This window comes from Genypterus blacodes, unplaced genomic scaffold, assembly GCF_046128005.1.
Source record: "Genypterus blacodes isolate CSIRO-AG114 ecotype Tasmania unplaced genomic scaffold, CSIRO-AGI_Gbla_v1 ptg000061l_1, whole genome shotgun sequence".
Lineage (NCBI taxonomy): Eukaryota > Metazoa > Chordata > Actinopteri > Ophidiiformes > Ophidiidae > Genypterus > Genypterus blacodes.
This window is the reverse complement of record NW_027466873.1, coordinates 372,822-389,196: the sequence shown is the minus strand read 5'-3', so window position 1 is coordinate 389,196 and position 16,375 is coordinate 372,822. Positions and strand designations below refer to the sequence as shown.

Sequence of the window (16,375 nt, the reverse complement as noted above, 5' to 3'; positions counted from 1 at the left end):
CGTCTTCATCTCCTTCCTCTCTGAACTCAGTTTGTTCCTCTGTAAGTTGCGTCATTGTGCAGATGTTTATGCTTCTATACAGGTCTGTAAGTCTTTGAATGGAACCTTATGGATCCATGTTGTTGTTTCTTCTACAGCACAGAGATAGAAGTTCTACCCTCCACAATAAAAGCTCAATGTATCTCCTGGATTCACTAATAGAACTGTGTTATGGTATAATGAGGCTGAGACCTCATCACATCTGCGTTCTTCTACTCTTTGTCCTTACGACGTCCTGCATGTATATCTGCAATACATCCTCTCAGCTACTTCACCTTATGGGGCGACGTCACACAGGCTGCAGACTGATGAGAGAAGGCACCCGGAAGTTACTATAGGATAGAGCTCCATGGCAACATACAGAGGGTTCAGGGTCAGTTGAAATAAGATGTGGAGCTCTGTTTATTTTGTAATAACTGATAGAGTTTATTATCAAAAAGAGTGTGTGTGCTATTCGAATGTGAAACACACGCAGACATTTTATTTCATATTTATTATGAATGAAAACACTTCACAGTATTTACTGTTTACACATGTATGGTATGTGTGTGTGTGTGTGTGTGTGTGTGTGTGTGTGTGTGTGTGTGTTCTGCTGATTAGGGACAGCCGAACAGCTGAAAGTCCAGAGCGAAGTCCCCCAGCTGGGCAACATAATCTGTACACTCAGGTGAAGAACATTCTGTTGGCCATAACTCCAACAGCGAGCCTGAGTCCAGAGGGAGACGGTACCTAGAGGACACAACCAGACGGGACAGATAGGTTGGAGTGGGACAAAAGCAGGCAGAGGACAAAGGTCATAGTTACAGAGTGGTCCAGAGACACTGACTTGATGCTGTTGTCGACTGCGACCTCTGACCCGCTTGCTCCCATCAGCAGGTACTGTTTGTTGATGTGGACGTCCACAGAGCTGCAGGTAGTCTTTTTTACCAGCTCCACCTCCGTCCCTGAACTCACCGCCTCAAACTCTGCGAGACGCAAAACGAGGTCAACACGAGGTCAACACGAGGTCAACACAGGACTACATCATGTGACACAAGCAGACAACAGGCGAACACAGGGTGCAGTGATGATGATGAAGGATCACCTTTATCTGTCTTCTTCAGCACTTCAATGACGGAGGCTGTGAAGGTCATGAAGTCCCCGTCAGTGGACGAAGATTTCACTTGAACTTTAAAGGCTGGAGAGAGAAAATGTGATGAATGAAAACATCACAGCCAGAGGACATGATAGAGACGATAGGGGGCTCAGAGGTGGTCTGGGGGTCTGAGGGTTCTAGGGAGGTTCTTGGGTTTCTTTGTGGGTTCTAGGGATCCTAATTAGTGGTCCATGTGGCGGCTCAGGATGTTGTTCAGAAAGTTTAAATGTTCATGAAGGTATCAGTGTGCCTGTGTGTGTGTGTGCCTGTGTGTTCTGACCGTATTTGATGTCTGGTCTGCAGGTCTCCTCCGTGCGGCTGGTTGCGGTCAGCGTGGAGTCAATGTTTCCTCTGTACGCAGCACAGGCGGCTAAACAAACATGTACACGTGTACAACATGTTTAACATGCAACAACACACATGCCGGCCTCTTGCTCAGAGCTCAGATTTATGGAATGGCAGGTAACCATGGCAGCAACATTAAAGACACGCACGTAAACGTGCTCACCTGTCATGCACTGACACTGTTCAGCCACACAGAGACGCTGTAGCTTCTGTTCCCTGTCAGAGAACTGCTTAGTGCACATACTTCCTGTGGGGGGGCAGGAGAGAGACAGAGAGAGAGAGAGAGAGATTCAGCTGGCTTCAGTTTACTGTTAGCACCGTTTGTCATCTTCTGTGTCTCAGTAAGAAACAATCCCAGAATGCTCAGCAGGCGTCGCGTCTGACCTTTGTCCTGAGGCTCGTACACACTGAACACCGACTCGCTGGGTTGGCCCACCCTGAACTCGGACCGGATACGAAACCCAACACACAGGGAGACCTCAGAAGGAACCTAGCAACAGAGGGTCCAGAGGGTCCCAGTGATGAAGACGTGGAAAGAAGGTCAGAACAAAGAAGATGTGGACCAAAGCAAAGAGAGGATCCACACATACAGAACCTCACAGCACCACATGAAGGCCGAGCAGCAAGTGAACCAACTACAAGGTGTGTGTACTTACAGTGTCGGCCTGGATGATCACTGTGTTTCCTTGCAGTTCATAGTGAGAGATGAGCGGTTCGTCACCGTCTCTGAACTACAGCAGAAACATGAAATAATACACTTAGTCAGCTTAAAACTGTGCGTGTGTGTGTATACGTGTGTGTGTGTGTGTGCGGGTGCATGTGCGCGTCTGTGTGTGTGTCACCTGTCTCAGGTCCTCCAGATAAGGTTGTATTCCTGTTGGCATCTGAATCTTCATCACAGTCAGGCTGGATTGTGTCAGAATCTCATTAGGAGGAGGCTTATACCTAAAACACAACAACAATCACCATGACAACAGCAACAAGACAACAACAACAACATAAGCTGTGCACAGAATAGACGAGAATAATAAACAAAATACTTAGTTTTTAGTTGTTTTCTTACTTTGCACATGCCACAAGATGAGGAGAACTCATCCTTACATCTAAGGAGAGGAAGGAGAGGTGAGACAGACAGACAGACAGACACACAGACAGACAGACACACAGACACACAGACAGCTTACTGTCTGAGGCGTGGAGGCCCAGCAGCTCGATGCTGATGTCAAAGTTACACTTCTGATCAGTGGAGCTGATTTGATAATAAACCGTCTTCAGCTGTAAACAGTTAAAGGACAGTTCAGTAAATTTTTGATCACATGACACAGACGTGTGCAGCTCCACTCAGACATGTGAGAGAGCGACTCATAATCCATAACCTGATGGACCAACTGAATGGCTTGGGCGTCGCACCTGAGAACCAAATTGAGTAACAGGAAACACATAACAACACGTTCAATCTGAATTCACTCAAAGGCACAGACTATGTTTCGTTTCAAGTCGGGATTGTAAACAGGAAGTTGGTCTGATGAATAACAGTGAGCAGCACCTTGATGTTGGACACGCCACTGCCATAACCTGTGGACACTGTGATGTCATCGTCCTGCTTCACCTGGACACAACAAACAGGAAGAGATGAAGAATAGACAAACATAGCAGCCTGTCTCACTGCTTTAACCTGTCTCACTGCTTAAATCTGTGCTATGCCTGTCTCACTGCCTACACATGTCTCACTGCTTAAACCTATCTCACTGCCTCAACCTCTGCTACTCCTGTCTCACTGCTTAAAACTGTGCCATGCCTGTCTCACTCTCTAGGGAGTCATGGCATGTTTCTCCTGTCTCACTCTTTGGCTTAGATTAGAGCTGTCCCACTCTTCTGAACCTGTGTCACTGCTCTGAACCTGTCGAACTGTTAGATTTGATGCTGTCACACCTGGATGGGTGTGGCCACAGGTCGTCTCTGGTTCAGTGTCACTTGTGTCAGTGCCCCCTTCCTGTTGTAGCGGACGCTGATGTCCAGATTGAGAGTGGCCTTACTGGCGACCCTGCTGTACTGAGTGACCGCCTCCAGAGTCAGGACTATGTCCTGAGAGGCAGACAGGCAGGAGAGACAGACAGACAGAAAGAGAGCGACACAGAGAGAAGGAAAGACAGAGAGAGAGAGAGACTGACTAGTGAGTACTGGATATTGATTGTGTATATATATATATATATGTGTGTGTGTGTGTGTTTGTGTATACTTGTGTGGAGTAGAACCCCTCTCCATAGTGTTGGTCCTGGGTCAGCCAGGTCAGGATGGGGTTTGCATATTGGATCCTCCCCTTTAACAAACAGAGAGTCACATTGGTGCAGAGCTCCGCCCCTCCTCCACAGCTGACCAATCCACTTTCGAGATATTTCATCATTTATTTGGCACCTTGAGCAGAGTGGTGAGCAGCACGTATGCTGTGGTCTCCACTGTCAGGCCGCTTGACTGGTCCGGTCTGAGCCAATCAGACGTCACGCTGGACTCCTGCCAGTACCTGAGCACAGCAGGATGTCCTACACACACACACACACACACACACACACACACAATCAATCAATTAGTGACATACATCTAATGATCAGCTCTGTGACTGGTTTATGGATGAGACACACACATACATGTGCACACACACCTTTCTGGTGAGCGAGACGCTCCAGGCTGGTAAGCAGCTGTGCAGCCATCCTGCTGTTGGGGTCGTGGAGGGTCAGAGCAAAGGTTGCCACAGCACGCACATACACACTCTGGACACCCAGAGCATGCTGGGAAATATAGTTTGCTGCTGACTCCATGCTGCTGTCATGCAGCTGTGAAAAAACAACAGAGGAGGAGGAATAAGAAGAAATGGATGGAGGCTGAAGAGAGGGAGAAGATGAGATGGAGGAGTTCTCACTCTGAGCTGTAGGATCGGGTCCTTGATTCTTGTGACTCTGTATAAGGACATCAGTACAAACGATGTCAGATACACTGATTGGTCCACTGAGTTTGCACCTGCTGCCTACAACCAATCAGAAAACACCAAGGTCAAAGGTCACATTTTGACAAATTGAAGTGGTAAAAAGAACAGAGAAGAAAGAGGGATGACCATGACTCGGTTGGGTCTGAAGGTCGACGTCTCTCTGAATGATCCGTCCTGCTGCTGAGCTCGGATCAACCACAAGAGGGACTGAGAGAGAGACTGGTGGTCTACAGGGAAGATCTCATCCACCAGAGCCAGAACCTGGATGACCTGAGCCGTCAGCCTGCGAGAGAGACAGGTCCAGAGAGGTACAGGTACAGACAGAGAGGTAAAGAAAGAGAGATACAGGTGCAGAAAGAGAGAGAGAGAAAGAGAGAGAGAGCGAGGTGCAGAGAGAGACAGAGAGACAGGTGCAGAGAGAGACAGGTACAGACAGAGACAGATAGAGAGAGAGAGAGGTACAGAGAGAGAGACAGGTGCAGAGAGAGAGAGGGAGAGACAGAGAGAGTGACAGGTGCAGAGAGAAAGACAGGTGCAGAGAGAGACAGATACCGAGAGTGAGACAGATAGGCTGACAATGAGAGAGAGGGGGGCGTAGTATACAGGACCGTGTGTGTGTGTGTGTGTGTGTGTGTGTGTGTGTGTGTGTGTGTGTGTATTCTGACCAGGTGCTGGGCTCTCTGTTTGTCCACATGCTGTAACTTGAGTCTGATGGTGTTTTGAATGCACTGAGACCGACCACACCTGCACACACACACACACACACATGAGGAAACAGGAAACAGGAAATAGTATTCTTGGGTCATGGAATGGTTCCTCACCATCCCTGATCCTCCTGCTGAGTTTCCCAGCGTTTTCCCGGATGTTTCCTCCCAGGACGTCCCAGCGCCGTGCCGTCTCCAGGTAGCGGTACGTGTGTACAAGGGGGAGAACCCCGGCTAGCTCCGCCTCCATTGACCCAGCAGGCAGGTTGATGAGCTGACGGAGGCCGTCAGGGTTGTCTAACACCGACATGACTTCACCCAGAACTTCACCTGAAACACACACACACATGCTACACATTTTATACATGTAATTACACACATGAACCACCAGGGGATGTAAGTAAGCAAGCCTTCTCGAACAAATTCACATGAAGTTAGCAGGAGACGTTTCTTACATTTACCGAGTGCAGAATGAGCGGTGAGTGTTCAAAATCTCAACTTCCTTTCCAGTTTCTATGGTAACAGTTTTGACAAAACTTGAGAAAAGTTTAGAATACCATCATTTGTGCATAAACTATTCTTCAAGAGAATGATCTCACACATACAGAGTGTGTAGAGAGCATCGAGTAGAGACGAGCCCTGACCAGAGGACCACAACGACAAGTGAGACAGAAGGCTACGGTGTCTCTCACCGTTGATGAACAGCTGTCTCTGGATCGCTGTGTTGGGAACCACGTTGGCTGGGAGCCTGTTCTTCAGCTCCACACTCCTCTTCTCTGAGCCTGCATCATCACAAACCACAGTCAGGACAGGAAGCTGCAACAAACACCACATCAGACCCAGAGCAGGTCCCAGCGTACCGTAGAGTCCCTGCGGGTCCAGTCTGCCTCCTGAATAAACCTCCTTTCTGACTCCTTCAGGCTGGAAGCACAACCAGGACCATCATGTATCAGGCTCATTATCACAAAGACAGATCATTCAATGTGCTTCACAGGAAATAAAAGAAGCATCTTAACCAACAAAAAAGAAATAAGAGAACTAAAAAAAGTAAACAGAGGACCTGAAGAGAAGCACAAACATCTACTTAAGGACTCAACTTACAGAGGAACAGTGTCAGTTTGGATGTAAAGGAGCGTGAGTAAGTGCTTCAATGCAACAGCAGCGCTCTCTAGTGGCTTTGTGACTCATTGAGCAGATTATGATGATGCTTAGAAGCTTCACAGCAAAACATCTCCCTCTCAACAAATCATTCTCATACCACCACTCTGAGCGTCTTCTGCAGGATGTCTCTGGCTCCCCCATATGTCTTCAGGGTAAAGGTGAGAGTGTGTTCTCCAGGCTCCAGACCCAGCAGGGTGAAGGCCACATTCCCCACTCCTCCTGCTGGTAGGGTGCTCCACCTGCAGGGCGTGGAGTGCAGCCCCGCCCCCCCGGGGGCTGGCTGTGAGCGGAGCAGGCAGATCGCTGGGCCGACCGCCAGGGTCACACAGCACTGAGGAGGGAAGACACAAACAAAAACTTCCTACTGCTTTTTCACATTAAAAGCTCCCCCTCAACAAACCACTAAGGGTGACAGTAACACTTCAGTCACTGTAAGGAGCTGAAACCTCTCTGTCATCATACAAACCACTCAAACAGTGCAAACCAAACTACACAATGAATTCTAAATAGTAATACAATAACTGTGAAATGTTACCCTGATGCTGTCTGCCTGCTGGTTGTACACAGAGCCTTTGAGCTCCAGCTGCTCTCCTCTGACCACCTGATATGGCAGCGGAACGTCCACACTGAGCGGCAGGCTGACCGGCACCTGAACCGGCGGAGCCACGCACATACCTGGAGAACAGAGACACTCAGGTTCAGGTTCAGGCTGTTTCACCAAAGTTCAAACTCAAATCACAGCCGGTCCAGCAACGCTCTAGGGAGAGAAAAAGAAGCTGCAGCCTGCACCAAGTCTCACAACAGAGGGACTACAGGACAGGAAGTCTCCCAAGCACATCTACAAGGCTTTGACCAGTGAGACACAGTATCACAGTATTTCTATGATATCACTCCGTCCAAGACTAAGATCAGTGCTGGACCTTCATCTCTTCATCTAGAGGAGGACTCAATGAATGAATGCCTTCAACCTCTGCCCGTGAGTCACCAGATATCACTCCATGTGCTGTAGCACCTACAGTAAGAAATGAGAGAGGAGACTTTAGTGGAGAGGGGAGGAAACCTCTCATGAGGGTTAGAGTCACAAACCAGGCCAGATGTGGTCCTGGTGTTCATGTTGGAGCTAGAGAGGAAGACAGACTAATGAATGAAACAGAGCTCAAGGAGCTCTGCAGGTCCACAGGTTCCTCAGCTGATACAGGAAGTTAGCACTGGGGACAGCTGGACAGCATGGTCTGGGGAAGCGTAACTCAGTTACAACATCTTGGGTGAAATGAAAAACTATCAGGGGAAGGTTGGAACTGACCATTAGGAAACATGCCGATGGCTCTGATCTGCCACGTGGTCAGTGAGTCCGGGAGAGTCCTACTGACAGACAGCAGGCCTGGTCTGAACACACACACACACACACACACACACACACACACAGATGAACTGCCTAGCCCCTCCTGTTCCTCCTACAGTCGACTGACTGACCAGAGCTGAGCTGACGAGCAGCTCCACAGGGAGGCTAATCAATATTGTTTATATGTAAATACAATCCAGCTGGGCCCACCTCCATGCTGAGAGTGGAGACAAGGGAGACGAGAGACACGACAGAGACGGGGAAGACCAGAGTGACCAGAGAGACCAGAGAAACGAGGGAGACGAGAGAGACGAGGGAGACGAGGGAGACCGGGGAGATGAGAGAGACGAGAGAGACGAGAGAGACGAGAGAGACGGCGGAGAGGGCAGAGACGAGAGAGACGAGAGAGACGAGGGAGACGAGGGAGACGAGAGAGACGGCGGAGACGGCAGAGACGAGAGAGACGAGAGAGACGAGGGAGACGAGGGAGACGAGAGAGACGAGAGAGACGAGGGAGAAGAGGGAGAAGAGGGCGACGAGGGAGACGAGGGAGACGAGGGAGACGAGGGAGACGAGGGAGACAATGTATCTCAGAGCTTCAGCCTTATCAGTCGTAATCCTAACATGCTGCTCTTTTACAATCCAAAAAAGTTCAAGTAAAACATCAGTTTATCTCCACATCAGGCACCGACATTTATCAATGTAATATTTTTGATACAAAGAATTTCATCCATTTAGTATCATACACTTATATATATGTATATGTCATTTTAAACGTCTAAACATAAAGAAACTGTGGGTGTGTTTGATTTGTGTCACCTGGCACGCTGCACCTCCCACAGCCAGTTCTCTGGAAAGAAGCTCCGGACCAGAGTGGGAGCCATGTCGAAGTCTGCACCCATCTCTACACTCACACACACACAGACATGCACACACTGAGCGTCACCGAGCGTCACCGTGGAAGGTCAGGCTTGTTTCAGGCTTGTTTCATTGACACATATGTCCTGTCAGATCTCAGCTTCAGGCTCTTCTTCTGGTTCTTCTCTCCTGATCTCTGCTTGTTTCTCACATGAATGTCACTTTGGATCAAAGTGTCTGTAAATGACTAAATATAAATGTAAAGTTGATCTTATTATTTCATGTTGATGTTTCAATTTGAATGTTGGGGACAGAATCTTGTCCCCCGGCAGCTCTGTCGTACAGACTGACCATTACGTCCCAGGATGAGGTTGTGGTCCTGGTCCAGGCTTTGCTGGTAGTGCTCACAGCATTCTGCAAAGACAGTCTGGCAACGAGGAGTCTTTCGGTACCTCTGCTTGGCAAAATCCCGGCACGACACACTCTTTGGAATGTACCTCATCCCCATTTCACAGCAGATCTTCAGAGGACCATAGCGTTGAGCTGGACACAGACAGAGACTCTCTGATACACACACACACCTACACACACCTGAGGCTGCAGAGTGTGAATTGAGGAATGTGCTCTCTCACCTTTCTGCACCTTCTCCTCCTCTGTCAGAGCTCTCTTTGGACGCACCACAGCCATGCAGGCATCACCTGCTCTCTCACACACACACACACGCACACACGCGCACACACACACACACACACACACACACACACACACACACACACACACACACACACACACAGAGAGGATTAATGATGTCATTCCACAGCGACTCATCCAAGGAGTTTGATTGGTTGAGCAGATGACTGACGCACTGCTTTGTGATGGGTGGGCGTTGGCGTTGGTGAAGAACGTGAGGCCGGCCAGCCTGAACACGTCTGCGGCGTCTTTTCCACCTCCGCCACCGCAGCCCAGGTCACTGTGCTCGATGTGACGCAACACCTGCAGGTCACCAGAACTCCTGTTAATGCTGCAGCTTCAACTGACAAAATGCTTTAAAATCATACAAACAGCATCTGGTTGGTGGAAACGTTTGTACTATGGAGCAGCAAAGACGTCTGACGGCTCAAAGAGACGTATTCAGAGTCGAGATTCACGCACCTACATTGGATTTAATGACTGCTGGAGGACTTAAGCTCCTCTCAGGTGAGTGATGTGAATGGAGCGGAGACTGAGACTGACACCTGATTCTCTCCAGCTGTAACTCCTAACGGATGAGTTTGGACACACAAAGGACCAGTGACATGGACAATGTCTCCATTATTCCCAGTTAGGGTGAAACTTTGTGTTCTAAATATCAAATTTACCAAAACAAAATCATACTGTGGTACTTGGTGTTATTCTAAGTTTATCATCATTCCATCCTTAGAATAATCTGTCGCTCAATCCAGACCGATGCTGAATAAGCTCTAAGTGAACAAAGGTTACATGTTTATTTGTTGGGTCACTGATACCTTGGTAACAGGATCTTTGTAACTGGGGCGTAGTGACACGAGGGCGGTGTCCATCGCAGAAAAAGCCACAAGGCCCTCCTGGTTGGTCCGCACCTCCATCTGCAGGCTCTGTTTGGGCCTATGGGCCTTGCCACGATACGTCAGCTCTGTCTGAAACAGAACAAACCACAGAGACACTTATGACCAAAACACCTGCATCTGTCCACTCACGCTCAAGCACTCAGTGTCTGTGTTAGCATGTGTCATCATTCAGGTTCATCCTAAGGAACAGAAACAACCTCATTCATCAACTGAATCATTCAGTCCAGATGTTGGCATGAGGGGAAGGTCAGGAGGTCATCACAGAGTCAGGAATCATCCTAAATCTACAGTGAATACTATGGAATTGTCAGAGCTAATGCTAAAGGTCATAGCTAAAGCTAAAGGTCAGAGCTAATGACACACACACTCACACAGCTGATGTAACTTCCTTTACCTGGAGTCCATTGACACAGTTGTCTTTAACGTCCAGCCACACAGAGTCGGCCACGAGCTCAGACGTCCCCTCTCCATACAGGATGTAGTAGACCAACAGTCTTATGGATGGAACCATGGACGGCTTGACGTCAAAGCTGATCGTCTGATGGCTGTCCATGCTGGGGACGGACAGCTGATTGCCAAAGTCCTCCACCTTCCCTTTGGACAGAACCTGAGCTCACAGAAGACAGGACAGCTGCTAGGACCAGGACAGGGACCAGGACCAGGACCAGGACCAGGACCAGGACCAGGACCAGGACCAGGACCAGGACCAGGACCAGGACCAGGACCAGGACCAGGACTAGGACCAGGTCTGACCCAGTCATATTTTCTTTGCAACTTCTTTCGGAATAAAAATAATGTGATTGGTCAGTTGGTATCAATTTTATTTTTATTTATTGTTTGATCTTTTCCTCTTCCTGGGTTTTGGAATACTGTTGAGAGTTCAGGTTACATATTAATAAAACTACTGTCTATTATTGAAGAAAATATATTGTTTATAGGTTCTCAGCATTTTTGCAGTACTGAGTTTATAGAGGTTGGTATCAGGGAGAAGAGGCAGCTGGCCACTGTAGACATATTGTATAAACAACCAGCGCTTATCACTGACGGGAAATGTCAAAGCTCGTCACTAACGGGAAATTTTGAAATGGACCCTAACACCCACCCCTACAAACACTATTAAAAGTCTCTGTTTGCTCTTAGGAAGTCTTAGTGTGTGCATGTGTTCACCTTCAGTCCTGTATGATTGAATAAATAAAGAAGCCTCTCAGCTCTGTGGGGGGGGGGGGGGCGGGGGGGAGACTTATGATTGCTGACTTTGTTTAGTTTTGGTCTGAACTTTGGTCTGAACAGCTACCCCTGGACCAACCAGTCACACCCTAAGAACCTTGGCTGAAGTGGGACAGACTGTGCTTTCTTACCAGGAAGCTGATCCCTTTGAGTGGCACGTAGGACGGCGTGGCTGAGTACACCTTCAAGTGGGCGCGGCCGCCAGCCACCAGCCCATGGCCAGCAAGCGGCGGGTCAATGTAAAGATATCGCTGGTTGGGGGACATATACGCCACAGCTTCCAAAGTCAGACTGGCTTGACTGGATAGGGGCAGGGCAGGGTCTGATGTCTCAAACTACACACACAACAAAAACACAGCATGTAAATAACTATAAATCATATTGCTCCACACAGACTCCGCCCTCCTTTACCTTCAGCACCGCCCTGCTGGCCCCACGGGGCGTGTTGCAGATGAAGACAGCCAGGCCGTCTCGTTGGCTGACACTACTGTCAGGACAGGACAGGTCTACGTTCGCTGTTGTCGTCTGGCTGAATGATTGCTGCTCCACCACACGAACCCGAACCTGGTTTACCGGCTGGTCCAGGTGATCCTTCACCAAAACCTGGTCAGAGAGAGGGAGACTGGATAAAGTTCTGTCAAGCAGTCAGTCTGTCTGCCTGTCTCTCTGCCTGTCTGTGTACCTGGACGTTGTAGGGCAGTCCAGGCTTGATGAAAGGGGGCGTGGACACCAGACTCAGTCTGTATGGCGATCTGACAAACTTCACTGACGCAAGCTCCACTTCCTGACTGAGCCCACCTGACACATGGAGAAGAACAGATGGATGATAGAGGACACCCTTTCTCCTGTGTATGTGTGCGTGTGTACCTGCGTCCTCCTGTAGTAGTAGTGTGTGTGTGTGTGTGTGTGTGTGTGTGTGTGTGTGTGTGTGTGTGTGTACCTGTGTCCTCCTGCAGTAGTGCAGCTATATACAGGTATTTTCCCAACAGAGCGTTGAGGTCTCTTGGTCCGTCGTTGTTGCTCAGGATTCTCTCCATGTTGACGGTGACGTCAGCCTCTCCTGTGGGGGAAAGCTGCACTTACGCATGCACATGCGCACACACACGCACACGCACACGCGCACACACACAGACACACAGACACACAGACACACACACACACACACACACACACTGTGAACTCGTGAGTCATATGTGATGATATGATGTGCTAGAGTTTGAGTGGTTGCTAGTCCTCACTCTCTCTCTGCTGACAGAGTTCGGGATGATAACTGGAGGTTTCTTCCCACTGACGTAACCATAACGCAGAAACACCTCAGCATTGGCCACCGGAGCTCCATGCTGATACCTGAAACACAAGATGTCCAATGATCCAGAGAGTTCAGGTTTACACACACCAGTGAGCATTCAGCCTGTAGAAACCAGGTCCACCTCTGGTCTGGGAGACAGCAGCTGGTCAGTGGGTGTGTTTGAATCTTTGTCCCTGCACCCTCTCTGTAATACATGTGTTTGTGTGTGTGTGATATGAGGGGGTGCAAGATAAATTTCAATTGCATGCAATTTGCTGTGAATTGCATGCAAAATGACTAATTAATAAAAGTATCTTAAATCTGTATTAGATTTAGACTAAGCTTGTTGTAGGGGTTTGTTTTAGTTGAGCTGAGCACTTCCTGGTTTCACTCCTGCCGAGCTGAGGGAGCTCATGGTACAGGACGTGAAGTCTGGACTTTATTGTGTGGACAGTTAGCGTGTGTCTGATTCGTTGCCATGTGACATGTGTGTGTGTGTGTCTTTGTGGAAGGGGTGTTGTGCACAGAGGACATTTAAGCTCCAAGTCTGAAATTTGAGCTGATGATCTCTTGCTGTCGCTCTCTAAGGGCTGGCAAGACGTTAACATGATGCGCTCGTTAAAGGGTTAAAGTAAATCTGAACAGGTTACCTGGCAGTGATCTTAAAGCCAAATCGTCCGAAGCTCCCGTAGCTGATGTAGTTTTTTTCTGGTTCCAGGACGATGGAGAAGCTGGGGAGAACTGCAGCAGAATAAAAACTTTATCAACACATTTGCATTTAAATACTAACACAATGGAAGTCAACATGTTTTTGCCTTTACCGTATTTTTTTACTTCAAAGTCTGTTTTCGCTGTAGTGGTGAAATCATCAGAGTATGACGCCTCAATGGACCAAACACCAAACCTGGAACCACACGCAGGCTGTCTCAGTATCACAATATGTAGGGGTGACTAGACAGCATGAATAGTGTGTGAATTCGTGTACACGTTTATATTATCCATACTACTGTTTGCCTTGGACCAAAAGTGTCCTCACAGGTGCCATCACAGGTGTTCCTATCAGGAGATCGACGGCATAAATCCAGAAAAAAACTATTTTTTTGAGCCTGTGACTGATGTAAAAGTGGACCGACATGTAAAAGTGGTTATTACAGCGCCACCATCAGGCTGACCAGGGTGACCTTGTTTGACTGATTCTGTGGAGGTTCTCAGTCATCCAGGTCCTGGTATCCAAGGAAAGTTAATCTTAGGTAACTGGACTTGCTGGTAAAATAATGTAGACATCCTTGACAGGGAAGATGTTTTGAAAGAGGAGTAAAAGAGGCGATTTCCGTATAAGAAACCATGGCCTGTATAGATGAAGGTGGATACACGACTCCTGGGAAAAAGAGTTTGATTTTATGACTTGCGGTTTAAAACTTTAGAGGGAGGCAGACTGGTTCATCTTGTTCTTACTTGGGTTTGATGGGAAGCCTGAAAGGGTTTTGCAAGGATGGAATTCCATTATTGAAATCAAACATCTCCACAATGTCCACCATCTCCTGATCCGGATCCTGTGTTGAGAAAAAAACACATAAAATACATAGCAATCAACATAACGATTTATTCAAGTATTCATCTTGTCTGCCGAGCTCAGCACAGAGGTATGTTGGCTAACAGCCCATGACAAGTGTGTGGGGCTGATGATTTTAGATCATGAGGCAGTGGCTCAGTGGTTAGAGCTTCCGCTTGGGAACTGGAGGGTTGCCGGTTCAAGCCCCTGCCAAGGTGCCCCTGAGCAAGGCACCAAACCCCCAATTGCTCCCCCCTCTGCGAAGGGTGGTAAGTCGCTTTGGATAAAAGTGTCTGCCAAGTGATTGTAATGTAATGAATTAATTGAACTCACCCTGAAGGTGAGGAAGACGCTGCGATTGGCCGGCCTCAACTCCTGGTTTAGAGAGAACGCCCTGACTTTGACTGGAAGAAACACCCACACACACACAAGTGATGTCACATCGATTTTATGTGATTTTATATTCTCTTGCTGCTTTGAAGACAAAGGAAGAAACATCTTCTTTCATATTTCTGCGAAATCTGTTTCTTCTACCAACACCCCTCCTCCCCTGTTGTCTCTCACCACTCTGGTGTGGCGTGTACAGCGGTTTGTCCGTCTCGATGAACAGGAAGCCGTTTGTGCGACTAATGGGGACGGACAGGTGCTGGTTGATCTCTGCTGATTGGACGTGAATGATCACATGACTCATTTCCTTCATCAGCTGACCTGGGAAGATCTGCACAGAAAGACAGACAGGCTCACTATTTGTCAATCAACCCTTGTAAATATGTATCTACTGATACTGAAAGGACAAAGGGAGTTATAAGGACTCCTGACCGAGTCCTCATTGTTCTCACTCTGATGTGGGTAGCAGCTTGGTGATGGTTCTGGGAGTTCAGGGTCACAACCTCTCGGGCTAGAACCACGTGATCTGGAGCCATGGACGTCTTCAGGAACACGTAGACGCTGACCTCATCCGTAAAGCCGAACAGCTGAAGGAGCACCGTTTCCATGGCATCCAGCCGAAAGGAGAGAGGAGCCGTGATCAGGTACCTGAAACGACGCAGCACTGTCACTCACTTGCTTGCTTGCTCGCTCACTCGCTCACTCACTCACACACTCACTCACTTCCTGCAGACATTTCACAATTAAATCCTTCAAGGAACCAGAATCCATATAACAGGCTTTTATTGTAAAAGACCAAACATGCTTGCTTAATCCAGTGCATTAACTAAATCTTCAGTTTGTTAGGATTTAACTCCTGATCAATTAAATGTTTCTGATAATCAAAAGAATAAAGAAAAGTGTTGACTTACGTTCTGGACTGAGCTGCCACCCGCCAGCAGACACAGCACACACACAGCAGGAGAACACACACTTTCATCCTCAAAACACACAAGAAAACTCTCAAGAAAACTCACATGAGCTCCAAACCCACATGAGCTCCAAACGCTCACTGAGATGAAAAGAGAACGTGACTGAGTGGAGTGGAAGACTGATTTTTTAGTTATTGATCAACTGTTTGCAAACAACTGAATCAGAACACAGAGTGGAATTTCCTGTGTGTGTGTGTCTGTGTGTGTGTGTGTGTGTGTGTGTGCGTGTGTGTGCGTGCGCCTGCGTGTGTGCGCGTGTGTGTGTGTGTATGTGTCTGTCACAAAGGTGTGTTTACTCAGCCTGTGTATTCTGTTCTTACCCAATCACTGTTGACTCTCAGGTTTCCCAACATTATTTCTAAACTTTATCACATTGAAATAAATCAGAAAGGAAATAAGATCAGAGAATTAAACTGAATATTAGATTAAACGGTCTCACCCACTCACTCACTCACTCGCCTGATTGATCACTCACACACACACTCGGCACTGTCTTTACATGATCTTGGTCTTGGACTGATATCAGACTTATGTGAAACCGCGTCTCACTGGTCAAAGCCTTGTGCAGATGTTGCTGGCTTGGCAGATGTTCTCAGTCACACACTTATAGTCCTGACCAGGTGTAGTAGTGCGTGTGTGTACCTGTGTCCTCCTGCAGTAGTGTGTGTTTGTACCTGTGTCCTCCTCCAGTCGTGTGTGTGTGTGTGTGTGTGTGTGTGTGTGTGTGTGTGTGTGTGTTTGTGCACCTGTGTCCTCCTGCAGTCAAAGATGTTTAATACCTACTAATAGTTTGTTGG

The 16,375-nt window shown here is 48.0% G+C and overlaps 1 protein-coding gene across 2 annotated transcripts; it reads right to left on the bottom strand.

The window, feature by feature from the left end:
* Window positions 1-513: 513 nt before the first annotated feature.
* c5 (complement component 5) lies at window positions 514-15,675 on the bottom strand. 2 transcript variants are annotated; one of them, XM_076154068.1, is made up of 42 exons: window positions 15,519-15,673; window positions 15,060-15,255; window positions 14,785-14,938; window positions 14,554-14,624; window positions 14,124-14,221; window positions 13,490-13,572; window positions 13,319-13,409; window positions 12,619-12,727; window positions 12,321-12,453; window positions 12,063-12,178; window positions 11,792-11,983; window positions 11,512-11,715; window positions 10,548-10,760; window positions 10,073-10,222; window positions 9,434-9,560; window positions 9,200-9,265; window positions 8,919-9,110; window positions 8,529-8,613; window positions 7,671-7,753; window positions 6,903-7,042; window positions 6,465-6,698; window positions 6,067-6,127; window positions 5,899-5,988; window positions 5,324-5,536; window positions 5,168-5,246; window positions 4,629-4,785; window positions 4,437-4,541; window positions 4,179-4,350; window positions 3,935-4,059; window positions 3,759-3,839; window positions 3,452-3,604; window positions 3,066-3,128; window positions 2,704-2,794; window positions 2,583-2,622; window positions 2,362-2,464; window positions 2,176-2,250; window positions 1,904-2,009; window positions 1,683-1,766; window positions 1,455-1,544; window positions 1,124-1,216; window positions 866-1,004; window positions 514-768 (listed from the first exon to the last, which is right to left on the bottom strand). In XM_076154068.1, exons 1-42 carry the CDS (start codon window positions 15,584-15,586, stop codon window positions 636-638), a joined length of 5,058 nt encoding a protein of 1,685 aa, XP_076010183.1. In that variant the 5' UTR covers window positions 15,587-15,673; the 3' UTR covers window positions 514-635. The 2 variants fall into 2 exon arrangements, with proteins under 2 accessions (XP_076010183.1, XP_076010184.1); XM_076154069.1 differs by lacking the exons at window positions 514-768; window positions 866-1,004; window positions 1,124-1,216; ... (3 more) ...; window positions 2,176-2,250; window positions 2,704-2,794 and having other exon boundaries at window positions 15,519-15,675.
* Window positions 15,676-16,375: the final 700 nt, after the last annotated feature.